We start from the raw sequence: 22,431 nt of genomic DNA, 5'->3' as shown, positions 1-22,431 counted from the left end.
TTTCCCCCCTTTTTTGCCCATTCTTAAACGGTTTGAGCCTTAACCCCCCAAAGCCAATCCTAACCATCCCTTTGTGGTTTAGAAACTTGTGGTATAATTTCAGAGAGGTCCATACACAGTTCCACACGTTATTGTCTGGAAACTAGAAAAATGCTTATTTGGGCCCTTTTTGGCCCCTAATTCCTAAACTGTTATGACTATAACCCCCAAAATCAACCCCAACCTTCCTTTTGAGGTTATAAACCTTGTGTTTATATTTCATAGATTTCTTTTTACATTTACTAAAGTTATTGTCCAGAAACCAAATGTCTTCGGACGACGCTGACGACGATGTGATACCAATATACAATTGCAAAATTTTTTGCGGCCGTATAAAAACTCACATCCTGATATCTGATCCATATATCTGTATGCAGATTTTCCTGAAATCACATTAATTAATCTTGCATTTTTGTCTATTCTTTGAAAATCGCAATAATTTCGTAATTTACAGTTTACATATGTGTCCCCTCCCAGAGCACCCAAGTTCACCTTAGTTTTTGATGGGATTAGTGTTGTTCAATTGGTAGTTTTTTCTGGACTTTTCAATTTCTATTTCTTCAACTTAATTGTTTTTGATTGCCCCCTTACTATCTTCTCCCCTTTATAAAATTTTGACAGAAATATTTTAATTTTTTTTTTCTATACACTGCGTTTCAATACATGCTAACTTCACTTATACTTGAGTAGCTTAACAAGTGTTGATGCACAAATGAACCCAATGACAAAGCTATAAGATGCAGGACACAGAGTATTATATCTCCGTCTTCAACTTTCTACATTTTGCCCTTTTGAATACCATATCCAAGTATGACAGCATTTAGACTGTTGACATATATCTTATGTACTTCAGGTCAGATTAATTTGCTTCACAGATGACGACGGATATGTTCCAAATGTCGTAACTACAATTCTATCCTCTTTCCTCAAATGTGACCTGCCCAATAAGACTTGTCACCAGGTTTGTACTTACACAAGCAACAGGACTTGTGCCACTTATGGAGCAGGATTTGCTTACCCTTCTGGAGCACCGGAGATCATCCCCCAGTTTTTGGTGGGGTTTGTGTTGCTCAGTCTTAAGCTTTCTATGTTGTGTTTTGTATACTGTTGTTTGTCTTTTGGTCTTTTTTTTTTAAGTCATGACATTGTCAGTTTATTTTCAATTTATGAGTTTGAATGTCCCTTTGGTATCTTTCTCCTCTCTTTTCAGTCAAAATGTTCTTGTTTTAATTTCGTACAACAAATGCGTTTTTCCCCAAAACTTGAACCTTTAAAAAAGAGAGGCGAATTAGATACCAAAGGGATATTCAAACTCAGAACTCATGATGGCATCCATTTAAATGTGTTCTTTTTTTCCATTCGGCTCTCTCATTTCCTCAAAATTTATTTGTTAATCATCATATCTGTTAAATCAGAACATACAAATATTAATTGTTGGAATATTTTGAAGTACCTAAGTGATAAAAGTGTCAATAACCAGTTAACAGATCACCGCATTCATTCATACTCAAGCCTCATCCTCATTTGACTTTTTGGGGATAATTACCGGCTTGTATATTTTGGTGTCATAACATTCTTGTTCAAGTGACAATTACATGGCCTTCAACCACTAATTACAAAACTTTATCCAGATGATAAATCATATTGTAAGCACTTCATTGATCTAGTGGAACTTAACTTTATTTTTATGATCCTCTATGTACCTTTTGTATTTTCAGATCATGATAAACATCATTGTTGTTATTAGCTTTGAACTAGCTGTCAGTAACTGCATGTACTCTCAGATCTGTACTTAGTGTCTTTTTGTTGTGTGGATGTACAAGTACCTGTCCACGTCCACTCTTTGTTTTTGTAAGATGTATTTCTATTTGTATCCATCTGATGAGTTAAGCCTATTTCAACTGATTTTTATAGTTTGTTCTTATGTTGTACTGTTACACCACTGTCCCAGGTTAAGGGGAGGGTTGAGCGCTCACAGACATGATTAACCCCGCCACATTCTTTATGTGCCTGTCCAAAGTCAGGAGCCTGTAGTTCAGTGGTTGTCGTTAGTTCATGTCTGTCATATTTGTTTTTCGTAAATTGTTTTGTTATAAATTAGGCCGTTAATTTTCTTAATTGAATTGTTTCATATTTTTCATGTCTGGGCCTTTTATAGCCGACCATACAGTATGGGTTTTTCTCATTGTTGAAGGTTTTACGGTTGCCTATAATTGTTTACATCCACTTCATTTGAACTTTGGTGGCAATCATACCACATCTCCTTATTTTTATGTTTGATTACTCAAATACTAGTTCAACCATGCAACATATTAATGCACCTGTCCAAAGTCAAGATTTCTTGTGTCAAATTAATGAACAAATTGTCTCTTCTTAAGTGTTATTTAGGGTTTGACACACTTGCCAGTCGTTAAGGACTGTATGATGATATCACAATGTTTCTTCTGGGTATTGTTTTGCCTTGTGTTGCCCAAAATTTTGAGTTGAGAAAATGAGTGTGAATGCTTAAAAACTAACATTGGAGCTCATGTTGCTCAATCTTCAGTTTTCAATATCGTATTTTGTTGACAGCGTTTTGCATAATCATGGTCTTTTTTTTTTTGCAATGGTTTTATTAGTGTCCCTTTTTTTGATTACATCAAATCCAAACACCACATTCTTATCTCAAGCAAAAACAGTTTTGCTCCAATAATGTGTTTTATGCTTTGGTGACGCAACAAATCAGTTAAATAGCTAAGTTTGACCAGCAAGAATTTAAACCTATGAACTCCGATATACAAGGTATATGTGAAAGCCATTATATCAAATGGATATTTGATTCCAGTGAATGAAAATCCTAGAAACTGAATAATTTAGAGCTACTCAGTGTAGACACCTGCTCATTGTTGATGGTCAGCTCCATTTGTTCATTTTACCTAAAACCTTGCATGGTTGCTGTCTCAATGAACTTCTTTTAGTCATATTGTTAGTAATAGCTGTTTGTTCTTTTCACCCTTTTATTTGTTGTAGGATCCCTCATCCCATATTTCTTTGTATCATGTTTTTTTTTTGGAGAGAACAAACCTCTAAGGAACTGTCAAATGAATACTATTCTACATCCTGTCAATACAGTTTACTTATATTTTGACATTGCATAAGGTCATGCATTTCTCAGACTGTTTATGACGTCTTCACACAATCAGTTGGATGTGTACCGACTGATACTTATGTTTGGGAGAACATGATTTATTTAATAGTTGTAATTGACTTTGAACTGGCTTTCAGTAACTGCGATTACTCTTATTTCGGTGCTTTGTGTCTATTGTTTTTATGTTAGTTCTTTTGTGCCTCACATCGATCTTTTGAGTTAGGCCAATTGCTACTGATTTTTTTAGTATGTTCTTATGTTATGCTATTACACCACTGTCCCAGGTAAGGGAATTTGTAAATTGTTTTGTTATAAATTAGGCTGTTGGTTTTCTCGTTTTAATTCTTTCACATTTTTCGTGTCAGGGCCTTTTATAGGACACTATACGTTATGGGTTTTTCTCATTGCTGAATGCCATACAGTTGCCTATAATTGCTTACATCCACTTCATTTGAACTAAACTCTCCACCAGATAGCAAATGACATAGAAATTAGCAACTACAGGTTATTCAACTTGGTTTTATTCCAGTTTTATAAAAAAAAAATTCTATTGTTTTATACCCTCGTTTGTTTTACACTACTGTAAATTCAGAAATTATTGCATGCATTTATTATTGCGATTTTTGAAGAATGGACATAAATGCGAGATTAAATTTTGCGATTTCAGGAAAAGTTGCATACAGATATATGCATCAGATATCAGAATGCGAGTTCTTATTATTACGATACTCACACAGTCGCATTATTCGCATTAATAAAAACCTAGCAATAATTTCTGAATCCACAGTAATTGATAATGTTATATTTATATATTTTGAGTGCCAAAATGATCTACTCTCCTCAGCTATAATGATTTTTGACTTGAAATGAGTCCTTATGACACTGCTTGCATTCCTTTAACAAAATCATGCATGTTTCAAACATGTTAGTACAAACAACAAACAAATAAATAATTCTGTTATATTTTATTTCTAATATATTCAACTAATTCAGTCAACAATGAAATAAACAAAACAAATTTCAACAATCAAACAGATTGCACACAGTTTCTTTAGCTGACATAACCCCAAAAGCCATTCTATTTATAGCATGCCCATCTTATCAAAGGTTGACAGAGGCAAGTTAAGAGGGGCAGCTCCTCCCAATATTAACCCATATGAAGACAACTATTGTTTACTTATAAAATGATAGGAAAGTTATACATTGAACTTCCCTCTTAGAAAATTGTAAATTTGTCATTCTTTTTGGAAATGAAGGCTTTATAGAAATCCCAGATGTATTTTGAGAAATACCCACACATTCATATTCCTTCTGCTTTTTGATATGGCAAAGTACAATTCTTGTTTAATAAAACCCCAAAAATTATTTGGAGAAAAAAGATAGAGCCACTATGACCTATGTAAGAATGCAATCTAATGTCATAAAAGGTTTACATTGAGCTATTCAACTAGGCTAATTGCCTTTTCTTCTGATATCTAATGACCTGGGTCAATGACCTATCATATCAACTATAATTAAATGTCTAAAAAGAAATGGGTCTTGATAACCTCAGATAACCAGCAATCTAATACATCTTTAGATATCGAGTATAATTAACTCTTATAGTTACAGCATACAAGGAGACTATATAAAAATCATCATATTATTCATTTTATAAATCTTCTCTCATATTTATTGACAACTGTAGCCTTATCCAAACTAATTCCCAAGGAAGAAATGACAAACGTAGAATCACAATTGGTTTATTTTTTATCAAAATTTATTTGTGGTCTTTTATAATTCTCTCTTGATTGATATTGATATACATAGGTACCTATTTTAACTTTTATTCTCTTATGGTTGTGGCCTGTTATCTAGTTCTTGTATCACTCAGTGTTATATGAAAAGGTGAAATGAAAAATGCATTAATTGGTTCGCCTATTCTGCATAGGTTACGAAAATTGCAACAATTACATTGGCTATTGACCACTTTTCCCCCTTGGCAATGAAATTTGTGATTTGTTCAATAATAAACAAAATACTTCATGTTTCACCTAAGATTACTCTTCTGGTCAAATTTGATTTCATTCTAAAGCTTGAAAAAGTCTGATGTTGATCAACAAATGTTGAAAAGTCACAACTGTTTAGGTGTAAAAGACAAGAACAAATTTTCGAGGAATTTATCATTTTTGTCATTAGAATAATTGGTTTAACAACTTGTGAGAATTTAATATTGCTTGAAATCGACTTGAGATATTTAATTTCAATAAAATAATAAATGAGGCTTTCTTGTTATGAAACATATAACTAGACTCAAATTCCTTCAAGAGGTCAGAAGTCTATGTCATTGTCAGATAAATTTGTGAGTTTTTAAGTCTTGAATAGATGTTTACTCGATCAAATTCTTAGCAACAATTATTTTCAAACTTAACTAAAATACTGCTATGGTATCTTAAAAAATTTCACATAGATCTTTGTCAACTATGCAAAAATTTCAATTCAGTCAATAGACCATGACTGAGAGGGTGGGGGCCAAATCATCTCCATGGAAATAAGATGTGCTGATGCTAATCAAAAACAAATTGTTGACTGGCTAGACAAATATAGACTGACTCAGCCAAACAAGATGGCAACTATGCAGGTTCAGGTTTATACCCCAAAAAATCAAATGATTAATTTTTAATCTTTATATACAGCTTCCAAATGCTGACAAAGATTGATATGGCAGTAAAACTGTTTGCAATCTGTGACACTTACCTGTTGTTAACTTACCTTGATAATTAATTAATAAATAATCAATCAAACTTCCGATTCATCAAATTATTTATTCTATGCAACAGACTTTTCTGACAAATTAATTATTTCCCATATTTAATCAGGATGTTATTTGTTTTCTATCAATTTTTCCTACTGAATATTTTACAGATTCTACCAATTTAATTTTTTTTATATGAATAATAGTTGTGGGAGCAACCCAATGACACGAATAACCAAACACATCTTATGGACCTTTTCTTTCATTAATGACAAGGGAAATAGTCCACTTATTCTGACAACATTTTTATGACATTATTATGGGTCAAAATAGTATTTCTTGTCAAATCATATTGGATGTCTGGCTCAGTTACCAAAGCTCAAATTAAGAAATGACTTCAAACTTTCAGCATAGTGTGATCGTAAATTTATGGAAGTTATGAGTTCTTAAATTATAACAATTGTAAATTTGTCAGAAAAATCTGTTAAATTCATTTATACATTTCTTCTGATCTTGCTCTTGATCTCCGTATTACTCCTGCATCTAACGGTTGAAGTCTAGCCACTCATACATGCTTATTACTTGTCACTAATTCTACATGCTTTCATCGTGCAGTGCAAGTTAGTATTGTCCTGTATAATAAATATTCACACAAAATTAGATAATTGTTCAGTAAAATTTAATATAAATAAACATCAAACATTCAGTAAATGATATTATCACTATTTTCTTAAAGTTTCCTTGATCTTTCTGTTTGATAATTTTCCATATCACGCTACTCAAGTGATATGGGTTTTCTCACTCGAGTAGAAAGAAAATGTATTTGGAAAACAGCAACAAACACGTGTAGCTGAGTAACCCCTCTTGTTTGAAATACCATAGATGATCTATAAGTATACTATTAACATTGACTGAGAGAACTTTTGATTTCTGGCTAGTCAACTTTGAATTTGATATAATTTGAAATAAAAGGGGACCATAGAAGTCATTTTGACTTGTATAAATGCAACATTTCCATACAGTTAATAGCAACTAGTTAGTAACAATACTTTTTAAAGATGTTTATAAGTCAACAAATAACTGAGGCCAGTAATGGAATAGCTTTCATGTGTGCCCTACATTACAGCGAGATGTCGGTGTTGGCCCACAGACTTTTTACATTTTTTAATGAAGTATATTATGGAAATGAAAACAACTTTTTTATGAAAATGTTTGTATTTTGTAACAACCTGTTCACAAGGTCTGAATAATACCTGTGCAAAAATATATTTGCAATAACTTACAATTCAAATATCCAGATGGAAGGAATATCTGTAAATGATTGCCTTGTATTACCTCTCTCTTTATATACTGACTTGGAGTGGGTGGTGTGTTGTAACTGTAAGGAAAAATACAACAAACTCAGATCAATTCTGCTACTATCAGTTTAAAATCTTTTGCTTGCATTAATTATTGCAATTATCAAAATTTAAAAAAGTTTTTTTTTATCTTTTTTTCGTCACCTGTCCACTCTCAATGTTCACAATAATAAACTCATTGCAAAAATTTCTGAATTCACCATGTTACAGAACAGAAAACTACTGGACTAAACAGGTATTAATTGAAAAGTAAACCATTAATTCAAATCATTTCAAATAGAGGACTTTATGGCTTCGTAAATCAACATCATATCAAATGGAATAATTTCACCCATGTATAAAAAAATATACCTGGAATAAAATCAGCTTTTTAGAGTCCACTAACTGTTTATAATTTGGAATACATTTACCTATCAGCGAAACTCAAAACAAAGACTAGATAAAATAAATGTCCTATAGTTAAAGGGATAGTAGCTACGATTTTGACAAAATTATGACCAAGTTTTAAAGCTGCTAAAATCAAAGATATGTACTTTAAATTAACAATAAGATCGGTGGAATGTTCATATAAAGTACAGAAGTGTTAATAATTGATAATTAATATCGTGTAGCGTGCATTTTCATCTCATTAATTATGCATCGGGTTTACTTCCCGAACTTTGCCGACACAGCGAGTGAGATGACCAAGATATAAATAAATATGAACATGTGCTTTTGTTTTCTTACGTATTTGACAATTTCTTTAGATTAAACGTACATATTTGAAACCATTTATCAAATTATGTAAACAAAAAAATATACCAAATGCCTGCATATTATTCGAACCCAAGGTTCTCCAACAATGGCGATATTATACACTTGTTTTATATTTGTATGACAAAACAATGCCGATAACGTATACACGTGTTTGTGAATTGAATTGGGGCCTTCATGCAGGGTACACCGAAAGAATAATATTAAATTGTAAGAAGTTGATTTTAATGTCTTCTAAGTTGTGAGATCACTGCTCTTAAATTTATAAAAATATTCTGGACAATAATGATTTGAACACGTCGCGATTTATTTTCATGTGATCTGGATTCGAAAAGTTCAGAAATGTTTTTTACATTTCGCAAACCGTCGTAATGTCGACTGCTTATATAATGACTTTATCTGCGTGACGGGTGTTTGTAAATGATTCTAATGACCGATCTCATCGCCGTTATTTATTTTCAATTTACAATAACTTGTCTGCACCTCTTAACTGTTTCTTTTTCTCGCAGAAACTGTAAACACACGTTCCATTTCCGCGATAACATTCCTCTGTTCGACATTTTCCCTTCGAGGGACAACTTGCGATTGCGCATTGGGAACTGCGGAGTTAAGGTCAACATAGGTCATATGAATAAGGGTTGGCTTAACATCGAATTTTTGTCTATAGACAAGAATTAAATTTAGGTGTAAAACGTTAAAAAGCTTCTAAATGCTAATTGGAAAGTAAACAGTGATGGTTTTATTCATTCTAAATAAACCTTTTGTACAAAATCCGGCATATAGATTAGAAAAATAATTTTAATGAAAATCGTAGCTACTATCCGTTTAAGATAACAATATATCACAATTGATCAATAAACAAACAAATCTCAGAACATTCCTTTATTAGAATAAATTACCCTATGCCGACCCTCTTTGACTGTCCTGCAGGGAAGGTTATCACACCTCACAATTAATCAACAGAGATATAAATCTGGGGACATTTCTTTAACAAGACACAATTAATAAGCAATTGATTCCTTCCCCATATAACTCTGCAGAATGATTAATATTATTGCCTTGAGGATTTATATCATATTCTTAAAGATACATTTTATTTCCCAAAGAGAAGAGAGATAAAAAGCTTTTATTAATATAATTGGTAACCTCTAAATCGATCAAAAGGCTGGATTTCTTGAGGAATTCCAGGATCAATCAGAGCTTGACAATGAGACAATTCTGTTTTATATTCAAATCAACTTAAATGTTTTCCTATTATATCTGCATGCTCAATCAAAATTACTCCTTAATAACACAATACTCTGAATGGATCTTAGAAAAACCTGAGACAGGATAGGAAAACTAGCAACTATCTAACGTGAAACTTAAACCATAACCTTCCAGGATACCAAACTGAGTGGCACTATAGAAACAATAACAAGTCCCTTGTAACAATAAAAACAAACATTTATAAAACATGTTGATCTAGACCAGCATCCATCAACTTCAGGTGAGGTAAATTTGTCAATTAAATACACCTGAAACTTTGCTCACCTTGGGATTAAGACAGGTCTGAGCGAAAATTTCAGGCATACCCAACTAACAAGTAATGACACAACAACAAAAAACATTTAAAACCATAAGGTAAATAAATGACAACTTCCCCAACCATTCTAACATCTAGAAAGTGTCAAGTCTGTCCTAAAGACAGGCACAAAACAAAACCTTCCAAGTATTTTTGCTACATTAGCAAATTTTTTACAACTTTTTTTTCCAGAGCACTTGAATATCCTTCTGTTTGTTTTTTTTCTAGTCCTAGATTAAATATCATGGCTATCACAATGTTCAATATACAGACAAATAATCTTAACAGTTATGCTAGGATAAAAAATAACCAATTGAAAATAACTATTTGTAAGTTAAGAGACAATCCTGTAGCGACTACATCATGGAGTTGTAAGGAGATGCTTCAATCAATGAAATGTTATAAATTTTGTTCCATACAAAATCATATACCATATCATACAGAATCAATGCAATTCTATGAAATATTTCTTTTCCAACACTATACCACAAATCATGTGTAACTAGAAAACTAAACACATATTCTTCCTCTGATTTTATTCAGATTCATTGGCATTCTTTTTTTCCCCTGGATTTGCATGGCAAAGTGGAACCTTAATTTTGATTATACTTCATAATTGGAAAACATTTGCATGAAATAATTTCATGAAACAGTAAACATTTTTTTTCAATAATACATTTACATAAGTTTTTAAGTTCTTTAGTAATAAGTGATTTTAAACATTAAAGCTGAGAATAAGGAAGAAAATATCTATGCAAATGGCTTGCATTAGTTTTGAGGTAATAATGCATTACAGAGTTCTTTTGTTATTCTACAAAGGAAATCACAACAAATACTTAAATGCCAGTATAAATTCAGCCATAAGTTGGATGTACAGATGCACATTGGAAAAATTGACATTGCATTGTTAGATGAGATTCACTGTTCAATGGTTTTATTTGAGTCATGTCAAATTTCAGATCTAACAAAAACAGAAACTTGGTGAACAAACTAAGAGAGCAAAAACCAGAAGAAATCAATGATATTATCCAATTGATAAAGGAGGGAACCAGGAGACAATGGAGAACAAACAAACCACAAGTTAAACAGAAGAAATCAATAAAGAAGGCAACCAGGAGACCATGGAGAACAAACAAACCACAAGTATAACAGAAGAAATCAATAAAGAAGGGAACAGGAGACCATGGAGAACAAACAAACCACAAGTAAAACAGAAGAAACTAGATATCATTGAGAAGGGAGCCATCTCTGTGGGCCCTGCTGTGAATAATGTGTGGTAAAAAATTTGTCTTTATTATTGGACATGGGGTTGTCAACTGAAACCGAAGTTTATGACCTTGACCTTTGACCTAGGAAGTTGTACATAAACTATGACACACCCTTTGGTGTTGGTTTATATACATATCAAGTATAAACTTTGAAATCGTAACGGTTCTCAAGATATAGAGCGGACACGATCTTTACCCAAGGACATGGGGTTATCAACTAAAACCAGTTTTTGACCTTAACCTTTGACCTAGGAAGTTGTACATACATTATGACACACCCTCTGGTGTTGGTTTATACAATGTCAAGTATAAACTTTGAAATCATAACGGTTCTCAAGATATAGAGCGGACACGATCTTTACAATAGAACATGGGGTTGTCATCTAAAACCAAAATTTTTGACCTTGACCTTTGACCTAGGAAGTTGTACATACTTTATGACACACCCTCTGGTGTTGGTTAGTATACATGTCAAGTATAAACTTTGAAATCATAACGGTTCTCTAGATATAGAGTTTGACCTAAGAAGTTGTACATACATTATGACACACCCTCTGGTGTTGGTTTATACAATGTCAAGTATAAACTTTGAAATCATAACGGTTCTCAAGATATAGAGCGGACACGATCTTTACTATAGGACATGGGGTTGTCATCTAAAACCAAAATTTTTTACCTTGACCTTTGACCTAGGAAGTTGTACATACTTTATGACACACCCTCTGGTGTTGGTTAATATACACGTCAAGTATAAACTTTGAAATCATAACGGTTCTCTAGATATAGAGCGGACACAATTTGTTACGGACGGACAGACAGACAGACAGGCAGACGGACGGATGGACAGACTGATCACTATAGGGCGTCCGCCATTCGGCGCCGCCCTAATCAATAAAGGAGGGAATCAGGAAACCATTGTGAACAAACAAACCACAAGTAAAACAGAAGAAATCAATAAAGAAATCGATAAAAGGATCAAATCAATAAAGCCATTAACAAGGTTGCCAGGTAATATCAATAAGACAACAACTCCACAACACAAACCAAAATGTCAGAATGGTCTTCCATAATGAAAACATGATACATTGTTTGGCAAGTTCATTCAGAATCTAGACAAGTTGTCAGTCACAACACAGATGGTCAGATACCTTCGCCTAAAAACGATTTTCAACAGAACAAAAATATGAAGAGATGAGGAAAACATATAAGATCATGTCTGTCTTTTGATTATGCTTGTAAAAAATGTATTAGCAGTTATCCTTCTAAGTATATAACCAGGTAAATTAAACATTGAACAATATATTGTTTGTAATTATTTAGGAGTGGTAAAATAAATACAGATATACCTATTCATAAACCTTCTAGAGAATTCATAAATTGAGATTCCTATAATTTTACTTTTAAAAATTGCCACTAAGGTATTGACTGATGAATACTTTATTTCAACAAAATACCAGTTTATCTTCTGAAGGAGACATTGTCTTAGTAACAGAGAAAACATGCTGATAAAATTACATTACATTCATTTTACCGATCAATCTGATCAAAGAATAAATAGCAGAATTAAACATCAGATTAGAAGTTGAAAAGAACCAAATGAAAAGGAAAAGTGCTTTAACTATATGCAACTCATTTGTGAAACATATTTTCACCATTATCTTCAAATTATTTTCTTATTTCACCTTACAGCATAACATAATTCTGTTGCTATAAAGTACTAACAATGGCCTAAAAAAAGGCTCTCATCAAAATAATTGTTTTTTAATGTACAATCAAGCTACAAACACCCATTAAGGTGTTATTTTCAAAATTCTTATTCTTGCATAAAAAAACACTGAGCCATCAATTTTCGAAATTACTGCTTTTGTTGTAATTATAGAAAATGACTAAAAATAAACCTTTTACTATCTATAATCATAAAATTTGGTTTTGACATCAATTATATCATCACTCAATTTTACAGTTCTTATAATTAAAACATTAATAGGTCAAACTTACGTCAATTCAATTACGTCAGAAAAGAAATCTATATTTTTTATTTTAAACTGATGATTGAGTGTAATGTTGCATGTGATATGTGCAGTCACAAACGTGGAAGCCGACAAAAGTACAATTGAATTACTGTGAAGTTTATGTGAACTTTTGATGAATTGAAACAATACTAATTCTACTCTTTTATAAACATTTTGTATCCATAAAAAAAAATATCAACTGATCAATCATCACAACAATTTATTATCAGGAAAGATCAAACTTGAACAAATTTTAAAATCGTTATTAAATATAAAATTCATTTTTTAACAAAACTGAAATGCTAAAAAAAAAACCAAAATGTTGTTCTTTATAAAATAGTATTTTGGTACTACATTTGTTAATAATTGATTGTGGCAAGATTTAATGTGGGAAGATCAATTTATTCTTGTCATGCAAACTCCATCTCAGAGAAGGATTCCATGAAAGGTGGTTAATTTCAGTAATGGTATTCCCAAATGTATATCACAAAATGAACTTCATGACTTGGGCTTTCATGTATTTAGAAGATTGTACTACTTAACAAACTTATATGAAAAACGGAAATTCTTCAAAAAAGCAAATTCAGTACATGTATTTTTATTTAGTTTATCCCATCACTTTTGATCAAAAGAGCAATATGTTACATAAAACAGATCAATTAATTGCATGACAACACACATGAAAGAGAAATTATAGTTTCCTTTGATTTTCCCGATTCTGATGAAATGAAATCAAAGTTTATAAGCGAACCTATTGTCTTCTTCCTTAGTATCTAATATCCAAACCTGAATATACTCACTTTATCAAAACTGCAATGGTAAACAGTCTACCCTCTGTTACTGGTACTAATTCAACATCCAGATTTAATGAGTTATTTCGATCAGAGAGGCTCACATTAAAGCCATGAATATTCATAACTGACTTCTCCAATTGGTGAAAACTAATCATATCTATCTGAAAACAGAGAGACATTTAAGTGTTAAAAAAATTCTCTACCTAATATTTCAAGACATGAATACTGAATTTTGCTTTTTCATCTATTCATTTTTGTAACCAGTCAAAGTTTTACAAATCCTTGCATTCTTGATCTTGTGATTCCATTTTCAGTCTACAACATCAAGAAATGCCATCTTTGTTATAAAGTAATAAACAACTTCAGATGATCGAATATCCTTTATTGTCAACATATGTGTAGCTGCTAGACACTAAATCATTTCAAATAAGCCCAGCATCTATCTTTGAAATGGAAGTCCGTAGCTTGGGGACACAATCAGTACAACTATTGTATGTTTTGTGTCAGTAAGTGCAGAGTGATTTCATCTTAAAGAGGACCAATAAAAGACTTTTTTAATTGGAAACAATATAACTGCACTTGAAAACAGTTTGACTTTAATTACAATCAATAAAAGATTTTTGTTCCTTAAATAAAAAGGAAAACTCTAAGGACAACAGACCACATAAATTCTGTAGTTCTGTATCTGGAAAGGTAATTAAACAAAACAACCAAGTCACCATACATAATTGTTACAAGTAATCTGATAGATATCGTAGAAACCAGTTGAATCAAAAGTTTTTCCTTTTAACTACAAGACTAGTTATGATGACTAAATGATTTAAAAGACTAATAGCATATTATATATAAAATTAACAACAAATACAATAGATAAGTCCAGTTAAAGAGGCCGTCCAGGATGAAGGTCAGTAAAATTTGGACTGCCATTGGAAAATAAGGATATATTGAATAGGGACCAAAATTTTGCCTTGCAACAGTTCTTGACTTGGTACATGGGCAAAAGTATAAAAAGATGATAAAAATTTTTGTATTCGAAACTCAAAATTACAAGATACAAGGTTTACCAAACTAATGATTTTCTGTAAATGGCCGTGCCTTTGGAACAGATGTGCTGTATGCATATAAAACACAAGTAGATACTCAGTGTACATTGCAAGGAATTTCTTTTAGGACATTTGACTCACTGAAATATAATTATTCAATATATTTGAAATTTTATATTTGGACTGGGTATCTAGATTAAGCCATCAGTGTCATATGATATCTTTTTATCAAACAACATTTGAAGAGATCACATTGATGCAGATTTCATTCAACTTCCCTCATAGCCTTAATCGAACTGAACAAATATAAAAAAATCCAAAACGGAATCAGACAATGTAGTTCCCCTATTTTTTTTAAAGCTGTACCTTACTTTTCTACATTCAAGGATCAATTATTGATTTCTGAAATATTAATTGTGGATTAAATCTGAATCCTTTTTAACTAAATATTGACACTGGATGATAACAGCACATCTGTGTTTAATGTAAACAATGACAAGAATTAATGAACAACATTAATCAATTATAACTGTCAATATGATACCCAATGCATCAAGAAATGTACTAATAACAAAGAGCAAACATAGGATTGTAGTTTGGCAAGCATCTTGGAAAGAGGACTGAAAAAGGGGGGTCATTTTTCACTTTATGTTAACCCTGCAAGCAAAGAAATTCATAAAAATTTGTAATTTTTTAAAGATTTTAACAAAGATTCAGAATTGGTGATCTCCAATAAATCTGGTAATATCAAAAGTTGATTATTTTTCTTGTTTTCACTGCATTTACATTAAGCTTAGATATTAAGATCAATATTGCGGATTATTCAATTTCTTCTTACATCTAATATAATACTTCCATATTTCATTTGCAAGTAATTTCCAAGGACTCATAATGTAACAGTTCTCTTAAATCAATCTTTTTAAATGTTAATTTTCCTGACTTCCTTACATATAAATTAATCATATTTGTTTCATTAAACACAGTTGTTTCAATAAGGTTCCTGATTACTGTAAACTGATGTTAATTCATTTTGAAACTGACTGGAAATATCATTTATGGCTATAAAAAGGCATAACATCTAGTTCTATCAGCCATTTCTCACAAATACATACCCTACTTATTGTTCAGTATGTAAAATGTTATTTACAGCTGCAGGGGGAAATGTAACGGGTGCATGCAAAAACGCCAATTCAAACAGAATAAGGCTTTTATCCCACAGAAGAATAGGTATCAAATGTTTGAATTGCTTACAATATTAATTTTCAGGGCTTTTTTGCCATGTCTTAGAAAATACTGCAATTATAAAGACAAAGACACATATACAACTAAGCATTAATAAATCAACAGGCCAAAAAAAAAAAATCAGTTTGTATGTAACTAATTTTCAATTGATTTACTGCTATGTTGTCTTTGAGATACCACAACCGGATTGCTGTAGATAAATTTATGACTGGAGGACCTTCTAAACATGTTAAATGTATGCAAGCTTACAAAGTTACATGCAATTCACAAATACTAAATGAAAATGTATTCCTTCAGGACACTGATATATTTAGTTTAACACAAGGCTTTTCGTTACGAGTATAAAAACACTATTTGCCGCACACGAGAGAGTTACTCTAGAGATCTATTAGCTTTCACGAACTTTAATAAACTGTCAGATCATATTATGTTGTTATGAGTCACCCGACATTACTATATTTGTATTTCACTATAAACCGCCACAGATAAGGTCACATGGGAAGTTGTTATATAAACAAAGTGCCCATCTCAATTTCTCAACAATTAGAAAACACATCTTTCAATTGAAATGGGTTCTGCAACTAAAGTGTGCTCCAACATTTATGTGTCTACGACAGCAATAAAACAGATTTGTCAGTTCACAATCAATACAATCACTGCATGCTTTTAAACAATTAAATCTTCTCTAGACTGATTTCAATTGTAACTGCAGTTCAGAGATTTCAAATCTCTCATCATCTCCATTAAATGGTGATATAATAGAAGGATGCTGACATTTATCCTCCAAGTAGTAACCTTTACAGTAGACAAAAAAAAAGTTCAAAACCTTTGTGGTAATTAGAAATCTATGCTCATTCTATAATTGTGACCAATTTAAAGGATACTGGTGCAATATGAATAGTATTGTTTGAAAAGTTTTTGATTGGTTAACATATAAGTTTGAGACCATTTTTCTTACAATCTCTTTATGTACTCTTTTAATCAAGTTAAATAAGAATCTATGCAACAAGAAGTTGTCATTTCTAATCTTTGTACTTTTGTTGTGACATCTGATACACAAAAGACCTTCCAGCAACTTTTGAAATAACTAACAGTATTCAGGATGATCAGTAAAATTCATTTTTTGGGAATTCCATGGAAAAAAAATTGAATACTTCCATGAAATTTCATAGATATGGAAAAAATGTCTATGTTATCATGGATGTACATGAAAAACACTACATTGATGATATATGTTTCCTGCATAATATGTGATGTCTCACATAGCAAATTTTATTTTTAATTCATGTCTGTTAAGATACCCCCATTTTATGCAATTGGTTTACAGGGATTTGATGAGCAATTGTTGTACAAACACATCACATGGTATAGCATGCTCACATAAAGCCTGATACCAAATTTCAGAAAGCTCCAATTTATAAATCCTGAAAATACGATGAAAAATTCATGTATCTATGTGTAAGAATATATATAATCATTCTGTAAAACAAGAAATTGATGAGAGATTGATGTGAAAACCCATTACATGGTAGAGCATGCTAACATGAAGCTTGATACCAAATTTTAAGAAACTCTGATTTGAAGCTCCCAAGAAAAATATAGTTGTAGCTTAGTTTCATAGAACCTTCTGAGAATAAGATTGCTCTGATGTCTTACAGCTTGTTTTGGGGATTGGTTGGAGCTGACCATCTTTGAATGTGGTGAGTATTTGGAGTAGAATGTACTTTGTAGATGTGAACAATTGTTTTAAATACCAACCTTGTCAGCTTTTCTAGGGATCTCCAGATAAACCATATTATCATCAGCTAGGTTTTGTACATCAACTTGACTGCCATTACAGGTAAGAATTTTTACTGAACAGACTTCTGACTGAATCTGAAAATCAACAAATATAAGCATTATTTCTACTGAATCTGCTTTAGGAAATTGCACTAGGGACTTTTTTTTTTGAAGTATTCATCTCATATATACTATTATCTAAAGCTTAGCTAACTATTTTTTTTGTAATTCTGCAACATAAGAACAGATATTCAAGTGGTTTAATTCATCCATGTCAGTAGGAAAATGAATTTCATAGATCAGAAAGGAACTGTAATGTAGGATTATAAATATTCTGATCTAGTCCTTCATAAGTTAGCTGTATAGCATATTCCCTTGTGTCTATCATTTCTAAATTTAGAAGTTATTCAATCTTTTATTTGCTCATTTGATTTTCACTTCCTCAATGCATTGAGAAATTGTCTCATTAGCTTAACATCATCTGTATTGTCTGATATTACGTAATCTCCAATCATCTTATTTTGATCAATCTATAAATTTTGATTAAAATCCGTCTAACAGTCTAGTGTTTAATTGGGAATTAATGCAAGGCTTTGCAAAACTGAATCCTTTCCAGTTCATGAGCATTCTCATTTTCAACTTTTTCTCAGTAGTAATGTTTAAAATGAAACTTTATATCATGCTTGAAAAAGATTGTTTCAAATGAAACTTTATATCATGCTTGAAAAAGATTATCATTTTATCTTCCCCATAAGAAAAATGATTAGTGTAGATACAGATAAGGATATGCAAAGTAATTTGACTGCTTAGTGGGTCAACTTAAAAAATAACGAGAACGGTAAAAGTGACACCGCCCATATTCGAACTTGATCTGAATTTTGTGGTAATAAGCATTGTGTGTAAGTTTCATAACATTTGGTTGAGGCAAACTAAAGTTAGAGAATGGAAACCAATTTTGGGACGGACAAGGGTAACACTTAATGCCCCCTCCTGAGTGGTGGGGGCATAAAAAATGGATTTCCCCTTACTTAATGTACACATTATTCCTCAGTAGATATATCAAAAGCATATCTTTTAGCATCGCATTACTTTCTCTACAATAATGAACAATAACCTAGTAGTAACGCAATCTTTGGTTCAGATTGAATGTATAAATTTTTTTTTTTTTACTGCATATTTATTTCTTTTCTTGAATTTGTGTTATTTATAAGCAACTTCATTTTATACTTCAAAACCCACATATAACTTGGAATAAATGACTTATAATTATCTAATCTTTGTAGTCTCACCTTATCTTTTTCTTCTCTGTTATAGGAATATGGATTAAAGTTATATTTTGTCATATGAACTTGATAACAATTCTGACTGGGTAAAAATATGTCTCCATTTAGCTTATCAAAACTCTCCGTCTTTAAAACTAGGTCCATCTTCTGAGGTAAAACAATCTTTGATTGGCTGATTTCTAACACAGGTCTATCATGGAGTCTGTATCTCACAGCTTTTGTTGTTATGAACTTTGAAGTTTTTATCAGTTCTCCTTCGCTGCATGTGTGGAAGGTCATCTCTCTCTACAAAGTAGAAGTTTAGAAGTCAAAGATTGTCAATGGTCTGATATGTCTGCTGTTTTCAAATTTTGAAAAAAATTGAAACCAAGACTTCAAGTCATTCTTTCAAGTGCATTATTGATTGGTCCAAAAAGTATAATAACAACCACTGATGTATATTCCATTTCTTAGAGCAACAATAACTTGTACTTTAACAAATAGACCAGTCTGAAATGATTTGAACCTTGAGTCGCATAAATCATTATTTCTAAAATACACTAAAATATGATTCCTATCATTACATGAAACCTTAGAGGTTATTCCAAGAAGAAATAAATTAAACTGTTGTTTAATAAAGGCACAGTCTAGACCAAAGAGAAATGAGTTTTACCCTAAATACATCAAATCTATCTAGCACATCAAATCAATTATGCAAAATCTATACTGAAAACGTAGATCTAGTGTAATCTGTTGTGGCAGTGCGGAGAAAAGTGTCAATTCTACATCACTCCATAATAAAGCAACATCTAACATCAACTGAGAGCAATAAAAAGTGTGGTCACACACATGATAAAGCCAACCATCTTTGTAAAAATTTTAATTGCATAATTACACTTGCTAATGTGCACTCGGAAAGTCCACTTAACTGACAAAACTAACGTTTATAACATTACTTTAGAGGGATTAAAAGTAAGTTAGGAAATACCAGTTGCAAATTCATAATACAGATGTCACTATAAAAATTTGTTTAGGTTGAAAAAACATGCAATTACACAGGTTCTAAAAAATAATTTTATCTTATTCATATTTTTTTAAGCTGACTTTAATTCTATATAAAGATAAAAATGCATTTAAACTTGATTCATACTTTTTTCTCAATACACGAAAAGTTTTAGATTTCAAAAAACCAAAACAATCTTAACAAAAAAGGTTTCAAACATACCATGCTGATGAATTAGAATTCTTCTGAAAAGTTTATAATCCATCTAACAACTTCTCGATCATCTTTTTAATAATTTCCAAAGAAATATGTCAATATAGATTTCTTAGTTACAAAACTTCATTAGATAAAACATCAATGTTAAATATGCCTGGAAAGCTGTTTTTCTATAGGACTAAATACTCCCCATACTTGGGAAAATCCTGGATGAAAACTCTCTTTGTCATATTTGATATTGAACTGGACTTCAAATACTCACAGTAAACCAATCATTACTCAACTGAACAGAAAAACAAACATTTCTCATGTAATACAAATAAAAATATCCCATCAAATATCATGAACGGGATTTTTATCAAGATTTAACTGATCAGAAAATGAATGAATGTTAATAAATTTCACAAACTGGAACTTTTCAATGATGCATATAAACACCTAAACAATAGAACAACTGTTGCCGGGAGTTGATTATCAATTAGCAGCAATAATTTGCCAACGTATAAGTAACTATTGTGGCCTATTGATTTCATGAATAATTATCCCCTCTCAATGCTTACAAAGGAAAAATTGATGACCAAAATTAACTCAGAGAAAAAGATTTTTAACTTCATTTCAACTAATCAATATATACTGATGAAAGGAAGATAGAAACTTATTTAAAATAATAAACGACTGTGAACATGTTTTAATGGCCACGAAGGACTCTGTAAAATACGACAAGCATATGATGATTATCATTTAAATCTGTATTTTAATGCCGATTAGCAACAGATGTGAAGAAAAGTACAATGCGATAATGAATGGTAACAGCTTCTTCTACAGAATATAATACATTTATATGGGCATGAAATAAATCCATTTAGGTCATGTAAAAAATTGACATCCATTTTATAAATATATGTAATAAAATATACACAGATTTTACAGTAGAGATTTTTCAGATTTATTTTGATGGATGAATGCATGGATGCTATTTAATGTACAGTGGCAAATCTAACATGCATATTCATACACAGAGTCAATAGTACTTGAATTATCAACAAGAATGTTAAAAGATAGCATAAACTGGGTGTTTGAGGCTGTATCCCATTTTACAGTGCAAACCATGACAACTAGTACATTTCCAGTCCCTTGTCATTAATGGGCTTTCAGATCACAAGTACTAGACCTTTTGTTCTAACCAATTGAACTTGTGCGACAAAAGAACCTTTTGAGTTTTTTTAAACCATCATTACACATTACCTGTAATAGAGAATGATGAACTTGTATGACAGCCTCTAAATAATTTCTGTGCATCCTTCTTATCTGTTCTTCATGAAGTTTGTGTACCAACCCCATGTCAGGAGATAAACTGTCATCAGAAGGTAACGAGTAGTTGTTGTCTTTAACACCATTGCTGTTATTCAACCAGCTACTGTGTGTTGCAATGAAGCTGGTGTTTTCTGTCATTGCATTATTGTCCTCAGTAGATACCATACTGTCATGGCTACTATTCCAGCCTAACTGTGTATCCAAGGTCTCCTGGTCAGTAGGTTTTTCATTTGACATCTTGCTGGCTGCCCAAGATTCAAATAAGTTGTCCTGATGAGCCAAAGTCTCGATTAAACTGGACGTGATTCTATGTAGCATGATATACAAATCATCACTTGGAGAACTGAACTGCTTTAATTTATCTTCTATCTTTTTTAATAGCTTAATGGATTCTTCAAATGCATCCATACCAAACTGCAAGTATAAAAAAAAACAGAGATTAGCTTAAGTTATCAATTATAATCTGTGAAGTCTATTTGTGCAAAACATACTATCAAACAAAAAGAAGAGGTTGGCCTAAGCTTATTTGGAATACTTGGTAACATCTGTCACTGTTAATAAAAACCTATAATTATTTCAGATACGTAGATAATAGATGTCAGCCTGTATCTTTCTCAAGTCTTTCATAGGATATGTTAGTTTATCAATGATCAAATTCTTATGAAACTATGTTTCCTGTAGGTTCCATCAATAGAAGTACTAAGTACCATAGCAATGTGTAACTTACCATAATAATACCCTTGGTTAATGTCTCATATGAAATCTTCACACCATATTAAATTCCTATAGGTTTAGCTGTTCTAAAGAAGATTTTTATACATATCTCACTAATATCAGGGTCAACAACCATATCGTGGTGTAGAAATTCCAAAGGGAACACACTTCACATCATTGTAGTAATAAACCACTTATAATGCATATAT

General features: G+C 31.7%; 1 protein-coding gene across 3 annotated transcripts in view; it reads right to left on the bottom strand.

Annotated features, from left to right (window-relative positions):
• The window catches only part of LOC127730170 (polycystic kidney disease protein 1-like 1), a 278,069-nt gene that overhangs the window by 53,353 nt on the left and 202,285 nt on the right, over window positions 1–22,431 (bottom strand). For all 3 annotated transcript variants that reach the window (XM_052238430.1, XM_052238431.1, XM_052238432.1), the window contains 5 exons: window positions 21,440–21,922; window positions 19,003–19,281; window positions 17,693–17,809; window positions 13,656–13,810; window positions 7,184–7,278 (listed from right to left, as the gene is read on the bottom strand). In XM_052238430.1, the coding sequence (XP_052094390.1) occupies window positions 7,184–7,278; window positions 13,656–13,810; window positions 17,693–17,809; window positions 19,003–19,281; window positions 21,440–21,922 (1,129 nt within the window). The remainder of the gene's footprint in view (window positions 1–7,183; window positions 7,279–13,655; window positions 13,811–17,692; window positions 17,810–19,002; window positions 19,282–21,439; window positions 21,923–22,431) is intronic.

The sequence above is a fragment of the Mytilus californianus genome, unplaced genomic scaffold, assembly GCF_021869535.1.
Source record: "Mytilus californianus isolate M0D057914Y unplaced genomic scaffold, xbMytCali1.0.p SCAF_2, whole genome shotgun sequence".
Lineage (NCBI taxonomy): Eukaryota > Metazoa > Mollusca > Bivalvia > Mytilida > Mytilidae > Mytilus > Mytilus californianus.
The sequence above is the reverse complement of the archived record's forward strand: the minus strand, read 5'-3'. Positions and strand labels throughout refer to the sequence as shown.